Source organism: Phoxinus phoxinus (genome assembly GCF_949152265.1).
Source record: "Phoxinus phoxinus genome assembly, chromosome: 2".
In the NCBI taxonomy this organism is placed as follows: domain Eukaryota; kingdom Metazoa; phylum Chordata; class Actinopteri; order Cypriniformes; family Leuciscidae; genus Phoxinus; species Phoxinus phoxinus.
Genome location: NC_136877.1, coordinates 3,979,332 through 3,998,057, shown reverse-complemented (window position 1 = coordinate 3,998,057; position 18,726 = coordinate 3,979,332). Strand labels below are relative to the sequence as shown.

General features: G+C 40.8%; 2 protein-coding genes across 2 annotated transcripts in view; both read left to right on the top strand.

The window, feature by feature from the left end:
- The window catches only part of LOC306991014 (uncharacterized protein), a 122,839-nt gene that overhangs the window by 1,828 nt on the left and 102,285 nt on the right, over positions 1-18,726 (top strand). The window lies entirely within an intron of this gene.
- On the top strand, positions 772-12,765 carry LOC306991020 (uncharacterized protein). Its single transcript, XM_079598447.1, has 6 exons — positions 772-909; positions 1,456-1,597; positions 4,382-4,560; positions 4,797-4,868; positions 12,232-12,273; positions 12,361-12,765. Exons 1-5 carry the CDS (start codon positions 838-840, stop codon positions 12,244-12,246), a joined length of 480 nt encoding a protein of 159 aa, XP_079454573.1. The 5' UTR covers positions 772-837; the 3' UTR covers positions 12,247-12,273; positions 12,361-12,765.

Below are 18,726 nucleotides of genomic sequence, written 5' to 3'. Positions count from 1 at the left end.
GCGTCTCCAAACAACTTGCACATGCTATTCACGTTTTTTGTTTTGTTTGGTACTTAAACGAAATTCTCTTGTTGTTCATAGATACATACAAGTATTAGTATTAGTTGATGAAAGATACATCTCCATGGATGCTTGAGAGAATTAATTTACATTTTGAAATAAATCAAATCTATGTTGTCATGTCATCATGATGACTGGTAAAGTTGAGTGGATGCATTTACAGTTTAATACAGCAAGATACAGAAATCTATTAAATAAACAGAAACGAAACTAATGTAAAAGTATACTTTCATTAATGTAATGTTACTGTCATTAGAATGACTTGAAAAAATATTTAGTTTATTCATTTAGGGCTGGATATTAGCAGACATTTTATGATTCAATTTTAATTCACATTCTTTCGATTCTATTTCCAATTTGATTTTACATCTATTATTTTAATGTAAATCAGGTGTAATACATGTAACATTTTCTAAAACTTTCTCTCTATAGTTAATTTTTGTAAGTAACGAGTTTAGCTTCGTTTGATCTGAGGCGCCACATTAAAGAGTGATAAAATGCTATTAAAATGGACTGAATTTGAAATCGGAGACTGTTTCTTATCAAAAGTAGCAAGCCTCAAAACCTCACTTATCAACTATTTATGTGTAACATGTTGTATTTATTGATATAGACTACAGTCTGACAATAATGTACTGTATATAAAGCATCTATCTATCTATCTAATATGTATATATATATATATATATATATATATATATACACACATACTAATTATGTTGTCTGGAATGTTTTCAGTCAACATGTTAAGAAAGAAGAGAATAAAACCTGAGCAGGATGCAAAAGAACACATATTGTCGGGCAAAGACAAAGCCTTCATTGAGGGACGACAAATCAACACATTCAAAGGTAAATTGTGCACCACAAGGCAATCTGACTATGTTCAGACTGCAGGCAAATCAAATCATAAAGTAGGCATGCACTTGTAAGAATGCAAAGTAGGCCTATTGCTGGCAGTATGGACATGATCTTTCACATTCACACATTTTACCCTTGGGTAAGCCGCTCATTTTCATAAAGGTTAAGAGATGGAAAAAAAAAAACTTTAAACAATTTTTTTATTATTATTATTTTAAAATAAATACTTAGCTATGTATACAGAGAATAATGTTTACATTATTCTCTGTATTCATAGTTAAGTATTTATTTTTATTTTATTTTATTTGTTGTACCTAATTTGGTTACAACCAAATTCAACTAGTAGACTATATCACAGTGAAAACCAATGCTTGATTTTTTTTTTTTTTTCTTTTTTTTTTCTTGCACCTCATATTACATTACACAGTTTTACAGGATTTAACTCTTTAAAAGGATAGGTTGGTTAGCTGTGTAACATATAGGTGCACTTGGATTCATGTTTTATTTGTATTATTATATATTATTTTGCTCTTTTAGGGAGAGGTGTGTTTGCACTTGAGCACATTGAACCATCCACCTTTGTTGTTGAATACCGTGGGATTCTCTCTCAAAGTAAACATGTTAAAGATGTTCAAGGCAACTACTTGTTTGACTTCACATGGAATGGAACACGTTATTGGTAAGTTTCTTTTTTGGTTTATTTATTTATTTTTGGTTCATATTCAGAGCAAACTAGTTGCATGTCATTCTAATAAAAACAGTTATGCTTATGATGATTATTATTATTACTATTATTATTACAATATAGGGCTGCACGATTTGGGGAAAATGTCATATTGCGATTGAGGTCAATATTGCAATTGGAATATGCAATTGCGATATAATAAACAAATGGTTTCATGAGTCTACTTGCTTGGATCTAAAGCAAAATGCACACACCGATTAGTGATAATTCTGAAATGTGTATTTCTCAACTCAAACTAGCAACAACAACTAAATGATTGATAACATCGAAGCCATTGATTTCTGGATATAAATTAATCCACCCCCATTAAAAACATTAATTATAGCCATCCAACATTACAGTGATTCCATCATTACAATTGAAAGCTATAATAAAAAAAACATTTATTAGACTTTATTAAATATAACAGCTTTTAATTTAAGTGAACTTCAAATAATCATCACATAAACCCATAATAAATGTCATATTTACCTGTGCCCTTCCTGTCTTTCAGGTATACAGAAATTTAATAAAGTTATCAAACATAATAAATAGACTAATCCTTATTAAAGCTACATAAGTTCTTTAGTCAAGAGCAGTGAGTAATTTTCTCTGTCCCCTTTGTTCTTTGATTAACTTTACTGACAGAAAGCTTTGGCTGCTGGCCCTTTAAGAGCAGCCGCTGCTGACAGAGACGCGGATCTCACATGCGCCTCATTCTCTCACAACTCTATACCTCCATCATAAGACTGCTCTTATGTTATGAAGATACTCGACAAACGACATTTTGGCATAATTGTGTGTTATTGTTCGTTCAAGCGCGAAAGAGAACTGTATTTCTGGCGCGTGTCTTTCTATGAGTCACAGTCGGACATTCAGCGCTAGGCTTGGGAATCGGTTCCAGGTTCCGGTTTGGAACCGGTTCCAAACGTTCCGATCCATCGGTATCGTACACGTCCACACGTTAACGATTCCACTAACGATTCCGAATGTTCCTTTCCATTAGGCTGGGCGATAAATATATTTTATTGATTAACTCGAATGTGTAGTGTACGTCGATATGTTTGAATGAAAATCGGTTTTCTCTTTAACATCCGCCGACGCTCGGTCTGGGCTCCCGTAGTTCCGAACGCGCTCAGCGCGTTTGCCATAGAGATACAAAAACAACAAAGCAAATGAACAAGACCGCGGCTGCACAAGCACACCCGCCAAAAACATTTACAAACTGAATCTGCACGCAGGGCTGCCAACTCTCACGAATTCACCGTGAGACTCACGCAGTTGTCACTTTCCACACGCTCTCACGCCACACATCCATTTTCTCACGCAGAGAAAGCACCGACAGAGAAGCGTACGGTACTATTGACATTAAACTAATTCCCAGCTCTCAGATTCTGTCAATTTAATTACAAAATTCAAACAATAAACACCGTTTTGGTGCTTGTAAATTGACATGACAGATTTCAGTTCAAGCGGCACGTGAGCCGATCATCTGTTAGGCTACTACTAAGTTAATAGTAGCCTAAATTAACTTAAGTTCGAATGATCAATAGGTTATTTGAAAGATACAGTTCAACTTACGAAATGTAATAAAATCGATCGATCAAGTGTTTTTCAACCTCAGAAAGAGGTCCATAAACACTAAACAGCTCAGTCACGTAATGTTAAGTTCACCGGAAAGCCATTTAATAATCACAGCACGTAGGTAGACTTAAAAAATTGTCTGTTGAGAGGAGTATTTTGCTAAATATAATATATTGCATATTTATTATATTTTTACCTATATCATTAATATATTATAAGGTTGTCATAAAAAAACGCATTTTATTATAATTTGAGATGCTATTTTTAACCTTTAATAATAATACCAGCTGACAGGGCTCTGCATTAGGTGAGATTATTTTGGGAGGAGAAAAATTAACATATTAACGCATCTACTGTACCTAATATTTATCCAAAGGAATCGATATTGAATCAAGATCAGAATCATTGTTTTAGAAATGTTCACTTTTTCTTTTACAGAAGCATTCAACTTCTGTATTGATATTCCACACTTGGTTTTCATTCTCTAAAACCACTTTAAATGAGACATTCAAAGCCAACAACTCTCAAAGCCACCCTGTAAGTGTTCAGCAAATAGTACAGGAATCGATATGGGAATCGATAAGGAATCGCATCGATAAGCAGACTTGACAATGGCATCGATATCGATAATTTCTTAACGATGCCCATCCCTATTCAGCGCGCTCTCTTTTGACTTGTCTCGCATGAATGGTTTTAAGCAATCGCATGAGAGCATTATCATGTAACACTAGCCAAAGGATGACAAAAAATAACAGATGCTGCGTTAATTGCGTACCAGCCCATTGTTTATTTTACATAAAATCGCAGCATTTTGCGTCATATAATTGCACAGGCTTGACATCGCGATTGCGATAAGATTAATCGTGCAGCACTATTACAATAGCAGATTTGCTATGGTTCTCATAACATGAGGAACTTATTAGTTAGTGATAATCAATAACATGGTTATTTTTCAACTGGGGTATTATTGTTTTACCTTAAGTGGATCATCTGACCTATTAAATTCTTAGGAAGTCAAGTTAACTTTCACAATGTGTATTTGAATATAGGTTAAATAGGCCAAGGTTAGCCTAACCCAAATGTTCAGTTAGAACCGTATGTTTCAGTGTGTGTCTATGTTTTAAGTTTCTTACTGCACTATTTTTCACAACATAGATGCAACAGAGTACGGTGGACATTCACTTGGACGACTGGTGAATGATCCAAATTGCAAAGTCAAGACAGTCATTGTTGACGGAAGGCCACACCTGTGTCTGTTTAGTATAAGACATATCTTTCCAGATGAGGAGGTCACATACAACTATGGGGATTCCTCTTGGCCTTGGCGTTTAAGGGTGAGTCTCTTAAAGAATTTATCACTGAAAGTCAACCATGTTCTGTATTTCATGAATGTTAGTTTTTTATATGATGCAGATTATTTTTAAAAATTCTGCATGTCTGCTTTGTGCACGACGGAGCAATGAAAGGGACACTAGATATTTAGACTTTGGTTGATACTAGAATTAGTTGCGGTGACCAATTGGCAAACATCCTTGCCTCAGTGTTGTACCTGTCTTTCTCATAATTACAGGAATTGTGTGACGAGACATCAGTGGCTGTGACTGAATGCAGTGTGAATCCTTCCTCATCAGTGAAACAGAAAGTAAGTGAGCGCATGTTCCTTCATTGTTTTCTTCTCTTTGACACAGGCAATGTTAAGTGTAGGATGGTTGGGTAGGGCTGGGTACCGAGTCTCGATACTTTTTAGGTACCGACCGAATTGCCTCGATACTATCGAGTATCGAAACATGACATGTTGTTCGGTTCCAGATTTCGATACCTAAGGAGTTAACTCGTCAACGTCAGTGCTCAAACAAATACATATGAAATGCACAACGACACACATAAAGTCGCTCACGCACATACACGCAAACTCTCTTCACACGAAACGCGCGGAACTCTCCGCGCACACTCATATGAGACGCGCGCGCGCGCACGCACAGACTCTCGACACGCATACTTATGAGACGCGAGCACACACACACACACACAAACTCTCCGTGCACATATTCATATGAGACGCGAGCACACACACATAATACCTTAAAGATGTGGAAAAGTCGATCAAAAGTGTGGCTACATTTCTCCAGGCTCGATGCCAACAGCGCAATGCAGTATTTGCGGTAAAATAATTGCTGCAAAGACCGGTACCACGACAAACACGATGAAGACCTTGACAGAGCACGGAGTAAACATAAGAGCAGAAAGTTGCTTCGTCTTCGACTGGTAAATGAAGAGATACCTTGTTGATCACTCCAGTGTTTATATTGCAATAAATAATAACCTACTGAATGTACACTGCCGTTCAAAACTGTGTTGGTTAGTCAGAATTTTTTTTCAGTAAGGATGCATTAAAGTTATCAAAGGTGACATTAAAACATGTGTAATGTTACAAAATATTTAGTTTTTAAATAAATGCTTTTCTTTTGAATTTTTTATTCATCAAAGAATCATGAAAAAAATTATCATAGTTTCCAAAATATTAAGCAGCAAACTGTTTTCATACTTCTGAAGTTTCATGTCACACTGAAGTAATGATTTTGAACATTCAGCTTTGACATCACAGGAATAAATTACATTTTGAAATATATTAGATACGATTTTAAATTGTAATACTATTTCACAATATTACTAAAGTTTTACTGTATTTTTTTATTTAAAAATTCAGCTTTGGTGAGCATGAGCACTTTATAAAAAAAATGTTATTCCTTTGTGCACAGGCTAAGGAGCATGAGTCAAACTATTTAAAAAAAATTATAACTAAATAAAAAAAAAAAAAAAGTTTTTCTGAGGTAATATGTTATGTAATCTTGTTAAAATGGATTTCATAAAATTGGTATCGAAAAAAGTATCGTTAGGAACCGGTATCGAAACTGAGGTATCGAAATTGGCACCGGATCGAAAGATTTTGAACGATGCCCAGCCCTAGTTGGGCACCATACTAGACTGGTTGACGTGGACTGGTGTCTTAAAGACCCTGTTGTGACGTCTCAAATTCGAGTAAAATGTACCTTGCTCGGTTCATTCATTTTCATAACTCGTGCGTTGGGGGATGGGCATGACACTGACCTGAAATGTAAGGACAGTTCTCCACTACGAGGACCGTCATGTCAGGGATAGGGTTTGAGGAAAAGATGTTGTTTTGGGTATGTGTCGGCTGCTTTATTGTGGATAAGCTGTAGACCCAATATGCACACTTTTCAATCTGGATATGCTTTGTGACTTTCAGTCACAGAGACGTAAACTGTTAAGGCCCATTCACACTAACCATAACTGTGTTAGGGTCCAACCAGCAGACGGTAACGTTCTGTTTATTGTGATCGCATCTTTGACTGCCGCTTATATATTGAAGCATGTTATAGCAGAATTGATTCCGATTGGCTGTCAATTAAGCAATGTATCGCAATACAAAAATGCAACAATATATATTGTGGATAGTGACAATATGTATTGTGTATAGGACGCCCAAAATAAAAATTACTGTTTGAGGGGAAACAATCAAGTTTACAGAGTTTTAGTGTCAATACTATATTAAACTACTATATATATATATATATATATATATATATATATATATATATATATAATGCAGTGGGGGAATATTTGTGGGTCCTGATAATGCTAAATGTCTTTTGTTACCAGTGAAAAGTGGCCTTCATTAATTTAAATATATCTAGTTGGGGACAGAGTGCAAGCATATTTGTCTAAAACAAATCCATCCATCCATCTTCTTCTGCTTATCCGGGGCCGGGTCACGGGGGCAGCAGTCTAAGCAGAGATGCCCAGACTTCCCTCTCCCTAGCCACTTCCTCTAGCTCTTCCGGGGGGACACCGAGGCGTTCCCAGGCCAGCCGGGAGACAGTCTCTCCAGCGTGTCCTAGGTCTTCCCCGGGGTCTCCTCCCGGTGGGACACGCCCGGAACACCTTCCCGGGAAGGCGTCCAGGAGGCATCCGGAACAGACACTCCACCCATTTGCATTAACCCTTTGAGCCCGACGGCATCGTCCACGACGCCACACGACTCCTCCGATAAATATTTATATTATTTGATTGATTTTCTTACCGTTTTTTGCAGCAGAAAGCTAACGAGCTAGCCGTCACGGGGGTGTCTTTGGTGTCTTTCTAGCCTTTACAGAAGTTTTTCTATCCAGCCTGGAACTTGTGCGTCCTTTCAGAGTGTTTCAGCAATAAATCCAAACGCTTATATCCAAGTTTTATCCACTTGATGTCCATAATTTATACATTTTCTGTAATTTTTGCCGCTAGCTCGATGCTAGCTGCCATTTTGGATATCACGTGATTCTTTGCGTAAGGTTGTTGACCAATGACAGGCTGATCCGTCGTCCACGTTGGTGTGCGTCATTACGCATGAACCAAGGCTGATATTGTAGAGAGAGAGAGAGAGAGAGAGAGAGAGAGAGAGAGAGAGAGACGCACGGCACAGTGGTTTCGAGGGGAGAGAGACGCACAGAGAGACGCGAGTTTTGAAGAATACACGGAGAATAATGGATCGTCAGAGATTGAGAAACATGGATCTAAATCAAGCGCTTGCCTTTTTTGATGCCATGGAGGATGATGGATTTTCTGGAGAAGAGAGCTTTTTGACTGATGAGGAACTAGATTACCAGGATGGTCTAGACCCTGCTGAAGAGCAAGTTCCATTTATTTCTTTACTGTAAAAGTATATTAAAAAAAAACCCGAATATAATAAAATATAAATTTTCTAAATATGTAATAATAAGTTCTGTAAAAGTAGTATTTCGTTTTCTATGTTTGTTCCAGAGTAGTATGAGTTGTGGATTACACTTTGTCTCTCAGCCATTGAGTTTACCTAGAGATACAAACAAAGGATAGTGGGGGGTTGGTCACACCTTTTAGCTGTGGAGAGAATGTCTCAAGGATGTTGTAGTGGGGGGTTGGTCACACCTTTTAGCTGTGGAGAGAATGTCTCAAGGATGTTGTAGTGGGGGGTTGGTCACACCTTTTGGCTGGGGAGAGAGTGCTCCCATTCTCCCATTCTTCCGCTGAGGAGGGTCCTCCCACTTCTGCTGCAGCATCCCAGCCTCCCACTTCTGCTGCAGCATCCCAGCCTTCCACTTCTGCTGCAGCATCCCAGCCTTCCACTTCTGCTGCAGCATCCCAGCCTTCCACTTCTGCTGCAGCATCCCAGCCTTCCACTTCTGCTGCAGCATCCCAGCCTTCCACTTCTGCTGCAGCATCCCAGCCTTCCACTTCTGCTGCAGCATCCCAGCCTTCCACTTCTGCTGCAGCATCCCAGCCTTCCACTTCTGCTGCAGCATCGCAGCCTTCCACTTCTGCTGCAGCATCCCAGCCTTCCACTTCTGCTGCAGCATCCCAGCCTTCCACTTCTGCTGCAGCATCCCAGCCTTCCACTTCTGCTGCAGCATCCCAGCCTTCCACTTCTGCTGCAGCATCCCAGCCTTCCACTTCTGCTGGAGCATCCCAGCCTTCCACTTCTGCTTCAGCATCCCAGCCTTCCACTTCTGCTGCAATATCCCAGCCTCCCACTTCTGCTGCAGCATCCCAGCCTTCCACTTCTGCTGCAGCATCCCAGCCTTCCACTTCTGCTGCAGCATCCCAGCCTTCCACTTCTGCTGCAGCATCCCAGCCTCCCACTTCTGCTGCAGCATCCCAGCCTCCCACTTCTGCTGCAGCATCCCAGCCTTCCACTTCTGCTGCAGCATCCCAGCCTTCCACTTCTGCTGCAGCATCCCAGCCTTCCACTTCTGCTGCAGCATCCCAGCCTTCCACTTCTGCTGCAGCATCCCAGCCTTCCACTTCTGCTGCAGCATCCCAGCCTCCCACTTATGCTGCAGCATCCCAGCCTCCCACTTCTGCTGCAGCATCCCAGCCTTCCACTTCTGCTGCAGCATCCCAGCCTTCCACTTCTGCTGCAGCATCCCAGCCTCCCACTTCTGCTGCAGCATCCCAGCCTCCCACTTCTGCTGCAGCATCCCAGCCTCCCACTTCTGCTGCAGCATCCCAGCCTCCCACTTCTGCTGCAGCATCCCAGCCTCCCACTTCTGCTGCAGCATCCCAGCCTCCCACTTCTGCTGCAGCATCCCAGCCTCCCACTTCTGCTGCAGCATCCCAGCCTTCCACTTCTGCTGCAGCATCCCAGCCTTCCACTTCTGCTGGAGCATCCCAGCCTTCCACTTCTGCTGGAGCATCCCAGCCTTCCACTTCTGCTGCAGCATCCCAGCCTTCCACTTCTGCTGGAGCATCCCAGCCTTCCACTTCTGCTGCAGCATCCCAGCCTCCCACTTCTGCTGCAGCATCCCAGCCTCCCACTTCTGCTGCAGCATCCCAGCCTCCCACTTCTGCTGCAGCATCCCAGCCTCCCACTTCTGCTGCAGCATCCCAGCCTCCCACTTCTGCTGCAGCATCCCAGCCTTCCACTTCTGCTGCAGCATCCCAGCCTCCCACTTCTGCTGCAGCATCCCAGCCTTCCACTTCTGCTGCAGCATCCCAGCCTTCCACTTCTGCTGCAGCATCCCAGCCTTCCACTTCTGCTGCAGCATCCCAGCCTTCCACTTCTGCTGCAGCAGCCCAGCCTCCCACTTCTGCTGCAGCATCCCAGCCTCCCACTTCTGCTGCAGCATCCCAGCCTCCCACTTCTGCTGCAGCAGCCCAGCCTCCCACTTCTGCTGCAGCATCCCAGCCTCCCACTTCTGCTGCAGCATCCCAGCCTTCCACTTCTGCTGCAGCATCCCAGCCTTCCACTTCTGCTGCAGCATCCCAGCCTTCCACTTCTGCTGCAGCAGCCCAGCCTCCCACTTCTGCTGCAGCATCCCAGCCTCCCACTTCTGCTGCAGCATCCCAGCCTCCCACTTCTGCTGCAGCAGCCCAGCCTCCCACTTCTGCTGCAGCAGCCCAGCCTCCCACTTCTGCTGCAGCATCCCAGCCTCCCACTTCTGCTGCAGCAGCCCAGCCTCCCACTTCTGCTGCAGCATCCCAGCCTCACACTTCTGCTGCAGCATCCCAGCAGCTGCCAGGAATAGGCTAGAGGATGGATACCCGACCCGAGCCCGACGGGACCCGCCGGTACCCGACGGGCCGGGCCGGGTTCGGACAGATATTTAGAAATGATGGGTCGGGTCGTTCGGGTCGGGCTCAGTCACATCAGCGCGAAGACATTGAACATTTTAAATTTAAAACAGGTTATTATGTAGGTAGCCAATGTGCCTGATGCTTTCACTTGATGCAAACGTTCGTTTTTGTGATTAAAATATATGTAAAATATTACCATAACGTCTGTCTTCCTGTGTGCGGAAATTTGTTTATGTAGCCGTGGCCCGTGACAACGAAACACGTGCATGTACGCCTGTGTTACGTGCGCTTGTTGCTCCGCGCGCTGACACGCTCATCTATTGACATTTCTGAATCTCTTCCTTAAGTTGCTTAATAAAAGCGGGCTTTCCACACAAACAAACGTACATGTGTCATTAGTATGAGAATAAAAAAAACGGGATTTTAACTTTCGGTCTCGGGTCGGGCTCGAACATAAATATCTGTATGCCTGTCGGGTTCGGTTACTGCTCTGTCGGACGCGGGCCGGGCTCGGACAGAAAAATTCGGCACGATCCGCACTCTAGAATAGGCCATGGACGGCTGCAGTCACGGTCTAGAGGGAGAGCGCGGTCAAGGTCAAGATCCAGATCCGGCAGCTTGAGGGGTCGACAGAGTCCTGAATCCACAAGGTCGAGATCTAGATCACCACAGCCAGCAGCCCCAACTCCATCATGGAACAGTAAGAGTCAGCCAGACATCCCTCCAGTGCCCAAAAGGTTCGTCCCAACAATAAAGCCGGGACATCATCCATATACACACCATTGGACCTTTTCAAACTTTTTGTCAGTGACAGTGCAGCAACCACTTTGTGGACTGACATTTAGGACTGACTTTCTTTTTTGCACTGGTGAGACTGACAAATATCCGGGACTACTGGAGGACAAACACCATTTTCAGCCAACAGTTTCCCCACTCAGTGATGGCACGTGACAGGTATCAGGTCATTTCCTGGAACATCCACATGAGCGACCCTGATGAAGATGTCCACAACGACCGGAAGAGAGGGACACCAGCTTATGACCGGCTGTTTCGTCTGAAGCCCCTTTTAGATGACATCAAACATGCATGCAGAGCATTTTATCGCCCACGGCAGAACCTTTCAGTGGACGAGAGGATGGTGGCAACAAAGGCTCACACTGGCATGACGCAATATATGAAGGCGAAGCCAACTAAGTGGGGCTTCAAACTTTTTGTGCTGGCAGACAGCAGCATTGGGTACACTTTAGACTTTGCTGTATACACGGGGAAGTCTGTGTTTGCTTCTGGTGTAGGACTGGCATACGACTCGGTTATGTCCCTCATGAACAAATCATTCCTAGGGAGTGGCTACAATGTGTATGTAGACAACTTCTACACAAGTCCAAAGCTGTTCATGGATCTCTACAGCATGAACTTTGGGGCATGTGGCACCTACAGGGACAACAGACGAGGATGCCCCCGCACAACCACAAATGCCATGAACAAAAAGGATCCTAGGGGCACCATCAGGTGGATCCGTGACGGCCCTCTGGTTTTCGTAAAGTGGATGGACACTCGGGAAGTCTCTGCTCCACAATTCACCCGGCCTTCTCTGGCAACACAGTTCAGAGAAGGGTAAGAACTCAGGATGGAGGCTGGAACACCAAATCCATTCCATGCCCAACCCCTGTCACTGAATACAACAAGAATATGGGAGGTGTTGATCTTTCTGATCAACTCATCCAATACTACTCAGTTCACCAAAAACCATTTCAGTGTAAAGTGGTCCTTTTCGTGTTACACAGGACCAGAGACTAGTTTTCCCTGTGTGCTTATCTGCTGATATTTCACATGGTCCGAAACTGTTTAGATTGTAGGGCTGGAATACATTTTAATTGTTGCTTTTTACCCCTCAGGAAAAAGCCAAATAAATCAGGATGAAACTGAGAACTCCAGAGGTATTTAAACATTTGGGTATATTAAAGTTATTCCATGTATATACATAGGTGTATAGGTATACATATGTATGTTTGTTTGTTTTACAGAGACCAAATTGAGGAGAATAGTGAAAAGGCCATGGAGCCCAAATGAAGTGAATGCTGTCATGAAACATTTCAGAGTCCATATTTCAAAGGGACACCTTGCAACAAAGGCAGAGTGTGAGCAGTGCAAGACTGCAGAGGACCCTGTTCTGAGAGAAAGAACGGCCCAAAATATTAGGGATTTCGTGAGGAACCGAGGTTTGATGTTGAAAAAGAAATCATCTTAGAGTTCTTCGAGAGATCAGTGTTGCCTTCCATTAAAGGTTGTATCAGCGATTTTAGGCCCAAAAAAGGCCCAAATATAAATGATCACATTCATCTAATTTTTCCTAACGATCCGCTAGCTGCCCGCCCCATAAGTATGCCGTCCAAAAACCGCGTCTCTGTAGGCAGCCTAGGCTCTGAGATCTGCACACAAAAGGTGGGGGTGTTGTGGTTTGAGATTTTGCGGTGATTGGTTGGAACACTGTTTATTTTGGTGGTTGGTGAAACCCATTGTTTTTGTGTGCAGATCTCAGAGCCTAGGCTGCCTACAGAGACGCGGTTTTTGGACGGCATGCTTATGGGGCGGGCAGCTAGCGGATTGTTAGGAAAGATTAGATGAATGTGATCATTTATGTTTGGGCCTGAAATCGCTGATACAACCTTTAATGTCTGTGGGTTTTGTTCTCTAAAGTGTTTTTGGGCCAGAAGAGTGTTCAAGACATCCTTTTATTTACTTTTATTAAAACACTGTTTTGAAAGAAATTTACAAATACATGCATTTACTTGAAGGCAATTTAATTTGGTTTTATTTCCAGTGTGTTGCTGTGGTCATTTTGAGGCACACTCCCTCATGCACTTTAGTCCCATAATGGTTAGAGATGTACCGATTACAATTTTGTATTGTAATCCAATTCCGATTTTTCCAAGGTTGACCCGCCGATACCGATTTTAGCCGATTCCGATTTCATTTTTTCTAACCACTTAACAGCACACACATTTATTTTCTATATGTTTTTTTTTTTATAAAACACCATATACTTCTACCCAAACTGAATAATAAAAACAAGTTTAAATGGGTGAATTTTCTATAAATATTTTTGAGTCATTTCATTTTCTTTTCTGACATAGCCTATTCCAGTTCTTGTTAAAACACACTAGACATGCAAATTCAGTGCATTTTTGGCACTTTTTGTGTGAAATCATATTTATTTTGCACATCAAAAAAAGTGTGCTTTCACTTTAATTGAGTGTGAGCAGCGCAGCAAAAATAGACTCTGCGCTTCACTGCTGCTCACGCGACGCTCCTGCTTGACGCTCACGCTCTGCTCCTGCTCCCGGTGTGATGCACTCATTGATTAACATGCACGCCGAAAAAAATACGCGCCTCTCATGCTTGCGGTGTGAAACTGACGTAATTCATGAGGTTTTCTACATGTGCGTTCCGTGTGCACGTGTGATGCTGATGTTGCGCGATGTTAATCATGCGGCGCCAGAGTGCGTTTGACCGGTATATGTCAGACTGACTGGCCGATCGCCGGTCATGGCCGATCACGTGAAAATCGGCCAATTCCGGTCCCAAGCCGATCAATCGGTGCATCTCTAATAATGGCCTTATTAGACCTCAGTTGTTGAGCCTTTTTTTTACCATTTGCAAAATAAAAATTGCCCTTTCAGTTTAATTTTGTTAGTTTTTATTGGCTGTCTAGTTGCATTTCTTCATCTAATTGTCCTTTAACTAGTCTTCTATGAAGTGTAAAACTTGCTGATCTTTAATCCTTTTCTCCAACCAGGTTCATTTTGCACCACGTGTATATGTTGGTTGATATAGCAACAGCACATTGTAGCACTATTTCCTTAGGTGTGCGTATTACTTTTACAGGTTTAGTGGCAGCAAAAAGATGCACAATCATTTGTGAATTCACTCTTTAACGTAGAATAGTTGATTTGGTTTAGTATGGTTAACTCTAATACAGGTACTCCTGCTATGTGTGGAGTTAATTGTGATGTCCATTTAAACCCAGTTTGTCCTCATAATCAAGGGTTAGTCAGGTGTTTGTGTGTGTTTGAGAGTGTGTGAGTGAGGTCCAGTTAAACCCAAAATGTCCTCATAATCAAGGGTTAGTCAGGTGTTTGAGAGTGTGTGTGTGTGAGCGGTCCAGTTAAACCCAAAATGTCCTCATAATCAAGGGTTAGTCAGGTGTTTGAGAGTGTGTGTGTGTGAGCGGTCCAGTTAAACCCAAAATGTCCTCATAATCAAGGGTTAGTCAGGTGTTTGAGTGTGTGTGTGAGAGGTCCAGTTAAACCCAAAATGTCCTCATAATCAAGGGTTAGTCATGTGTTTGAGTGTGTGTGTGAGTGAGGTCCAGTTAAACCAAAAAATGACCTCATAATCAAGGGTTAGTCAGGTGTTTGAGAGTGTGTGTGTGAGCGGTCCAGTTAAACCCAAAATGTCCTCATAATCAAGGGTTAGTTAGGTGTTTGAGAGTGTGTGTGTGTGAGCGGTCCAGTTAAACCCAAAATGTCCTCATAATCAAGGGTTAGTTAGGTGTTTGAGAGTGTGTGTGTGAGCGGTCCAGTTAAACCCAAAATGTCCTCATAATCAAGGGTTAGTTAGGTGTTTGAGAGTGTGTGTGAGTGAGGTCCAGTTAAACCCAAATGTCCTCATAATCAAGGGTTAGTCAGGTGTTTGAGTGTGTGTGTGAGTGAGGTCCAGTTAAACCCAAATGTCCTCATAATCAAGGGTTAGTCAGGTGTTTGTGTGTGTGTGAGTGAGGTCCAGTTAAACCCAAATGTCCTCATAATCAAGGGTTAGTCAGGTGTTTGAGTGTGTGTGTGAGTGAGGTCCAGTTAAACCCAAATGTCCTCATAATCAAGGGTTAGTCAGGTGTTTGAGAGTGTGTGTGTGAGAGGTCCAGTTAAACCCAAAATGTCCTCATAATCAAGGGTTAGTTAGGGTTGTGTGTGTATGCATGATTCATATGGTTACAGATGTACAGTTAAACCCAAATGGTCAGCAATGTTCATTTAGATACTAATACCAAGTCTTGAACAATCTTCTCTTTTCACATTAACAAAACCCAATCAACTGGAAATATTTAGCTTTATTCAAAACTATCTTTAGACACAACTTCTTAAAATCTAATGAATAAATTAAGACTGACATTCAAGGTTCAATTATGAAAAATACTTGTGGGTGAATGCATTCGTCAGTGATGGTTAAATAGTAAACTCTCCTTTTGATTTTTGATTTTCTTAATTTTTAAAGCTAAAATATTTCCGTATTTCACTTTCCCTCTTCACTCACTTCACACCTGTAAATCTCACATTACAAACTCAGGTTAGTTTTCTGAAATCTCTCTTAAAGTTTAAGCCAGGGTGAACAATTGCTGATAATTTCTTGTTTTGTTTTTCTATATGCTGGTATTGAAACAAACTTAAGTGATGTGGCACTCTCATGGGTAAAGTTAGTCCAGGTTATACCAGGTTAGTCCTCATAATTAATGGTCAGATGTGTGTGTGTATGTGAGTGATGTCCAGATAAACCAGGGTAGTCCTCATAAATCATAATTAAATCAGGAAACGCCCACTCCTGCCCTGTCCTTACAGTGCTTTAGTTTGTCAGGTCTTCATATTACCAGACTGTTTCATTAGAATTAAATTCTGAGCAGTCAGATTTTTACCCCATGCCATAAGGAGCAGTTTAATATTTTTTATTAATGTCTATGACAAAGGGAAAGGTGGGTCCCCATAAACCAGGATGGATCTTTTTAGGGGGAAAAGTCCTTATAAAGCACCCGTACCAGTATGTGTGTGTGTGTGTGTGTGTGTGTGTGTGTGTGTGTGTGTGTGTGTGTGTGTAAATGTCCCCACAAGGATAGTAAAACCTGAAATAACCTACAATGATTATGTTTTTATTTTTTCTTTATTTTTTGAAAATGTAAAAATGCTGAAAGTTTTGTGTGATGGGCAGGTTTAGGGGTTGGGTTAGTGTAAGAGGGTAGAATATACAGTTTGTACAGTATAACAATTATTACGACTATTAAAATATGATAGTGTGTGTGTGTTAGCATTTTTTTTATTTAGTACAGCAAATGACTTGTGTGTGAATGTTGTTTGACAAGGTAAACCCATCCCATCAGTTGGTTTACCTACACCTGGGGCCGTATTAACAAATAATTTTAAGGCTAAAAGTAGCCCCCAACTGGCGAATTTAGGAGCAACTCCTAAAAATAATGGGCGTGTTACTCCTAACTTTAGGACTCCTATATTTTTTCACTAAGCGTAATTCACGAAGTATTTTAGCCCTAAAAGTAGCACCTAAGTCTGGGACAGCTTAACCCTCTGGGGACTAAGCCCTTTTTGGTCCGTTTTCTCTATTTTTACATTTGGGCTTATAAACCACATGTAATGGAGATGGAACACCATGTGTTTGGTATCTATGGATTCAGAAGACCCTAACCTAACATAAGCATGCATGTAATGTGTTTATAAAGGAAGTATGAGTGAAAAATGTACAATAATCGAGAGAATTTTAAAAACGAAAATTAGATTTTTGTCATTTCATTTCATAAATTTCATTTATATTTTTATTTCATTCTTTTGAAAAAGAAATGAAAAGGAGCAGAAAGAAGATACACTTATAATATCTGCCCCTTATCAACATAAGTTGAATTACAATTCCAAAGAGGTGCGCTTACAACACACATCTACTTTGCAACACATACAAAGACATAAATCAAATATCACATTTCCTGCTAAATTGATGCATTATATTTTTCTATTAGTAATGCTTTTACACTCTTCTTAAAAACAAAAAATGATGTTGAAGTTTTAATTTCACTATTTAGATTGTTCCACAGACTGACACCTTGTATTGAGACACATCTTTCCTTTAATTTTGTTCTAAACTCGGGTTTCTGAAAGACTTCAGTTCCTCTTAAATTGAATTTACTAACTCTCTTGATGAATCTATTTTGCAATTTATCCGGTAATGTTTTCAGATGAGCTTTATACATTATTTTTAGAAGGCTATATTCTAATAAGTCATTGAATTTTAACATTTTTAACTGTCTAAATATTGGATTTGTGTGGGCCCTATATTCACTTCTATTTACAACGCGAATGGCATGTTTTTGTAATTTAAAAACAGGTTCTATATAAGTCTTGTTTGCACTTCCCCATGCTTCAATGCAATAGGTCAGGTGTGGAACAATCAATGAATTATATAACAAAATTAAGGCACATTTATTAACAGATTCTTTTACCTTATGTAACACGGCTATAATTTGGGATACCCTAGATTTAACATGGTCAATATGGAATTTCCATGTCAACTGCTCATCAATCACAACACCTAAAAACTTAAACTCATGAGTCCTTTCAATCTGTACTCCTTGTACTGACAATGCTGCATCTAAATCCTTATTTATACAACTAAAAATCATAAATTTTGTCTTACTGATATTTAAAGACAGTCTATTTGCATCAAACCATCTCATAATTTTCCCAAACTCAAACTCTACAACTTGTAATACCTAATTTATATTTTTGCCAGCATAAAATAAAGTAGTATCACCCGCAAACAAAATACATTTTAGTAATGTACAGTTTAGTAGTACTGGACCTAGTACCGATCCCTGGGGTACACCACAATTTATTGGACAATTTCTTGATTTTATGCTATTGATTTCAACAAACTGCTCTCTGTCTTTTAAATAACTTTTGACCCACTGATGAGCTATACCTCTTATACCATATTTATATAATTTACTCAATAATATTTCGTGGTTTAAGGTGTCGAACGCTTTTTGCAAATCCACGAAGACACTTACAGTAACATATTTCTTATCCATAGCATTGGTTATTTCTTCTACCAGTTCCAAAATTGCTGTTGCAGTTGAATGATTTGAGCGAAATCCATATTGACTATTAGTTAACAGTTCGTTTTTATCCCAATTTTTTTTAAATCTAATCACAAATAATTTTTCTAAAAAAACGATGTTTTTTACTGTCATTTATTTATTACATATATCTTTTACTGCTTGCCATCATAAAAGTGCTAAAACAATACAATAATAATGCTATTTAAGTTATCCTGTCTCTCTCTTATATAGATCTCTGTGCGCTCTGTAATACTCCGCTCTGTTCGCTATCTGTCTCATTCTCCGTCCACATGAGGCTGTTTGTTTGTACATGTTGAAGGCTACAGAGTCCTCTGATTGGCTAGAATACGTCATGGTAACCTTCCTCTGATTGGGTAAAAAGAAAAAAATCCTCCCAGTGGCAATTTTTCCATTGGTAGAATTTGCCTAACAACATCGATTTCATTGGCCTTTTTATGCAGTGGTATTGCGCAACAGCGAAGTGTGTGTATAATACAAACGG

Excerpts from the sequence above, each read along its gene's own strand:
- LOC306991020 (XM_079598447.1), top strand. The coding sequence starts at position 838 with ATGCAAAAGAACACATATTGTCGGGCAAAGACAAAGCCTTCATTGAGG. Across the intron at positions 910-1,455 it reads ACAAATCAACACATTCAAAG|GGAGAGGTGTGTTTGCACTT; the intron begins GTAAATTGTGCA and ends TTGCTCTTTTAG. Across the intron at positions 1,598-4,381 it reads TGGAATGGAACACGTTATTG|ATGCAACAGAGTACGGTGGA; the intron begins GTAAGTTTCTTT and ends TTCACAACATAG.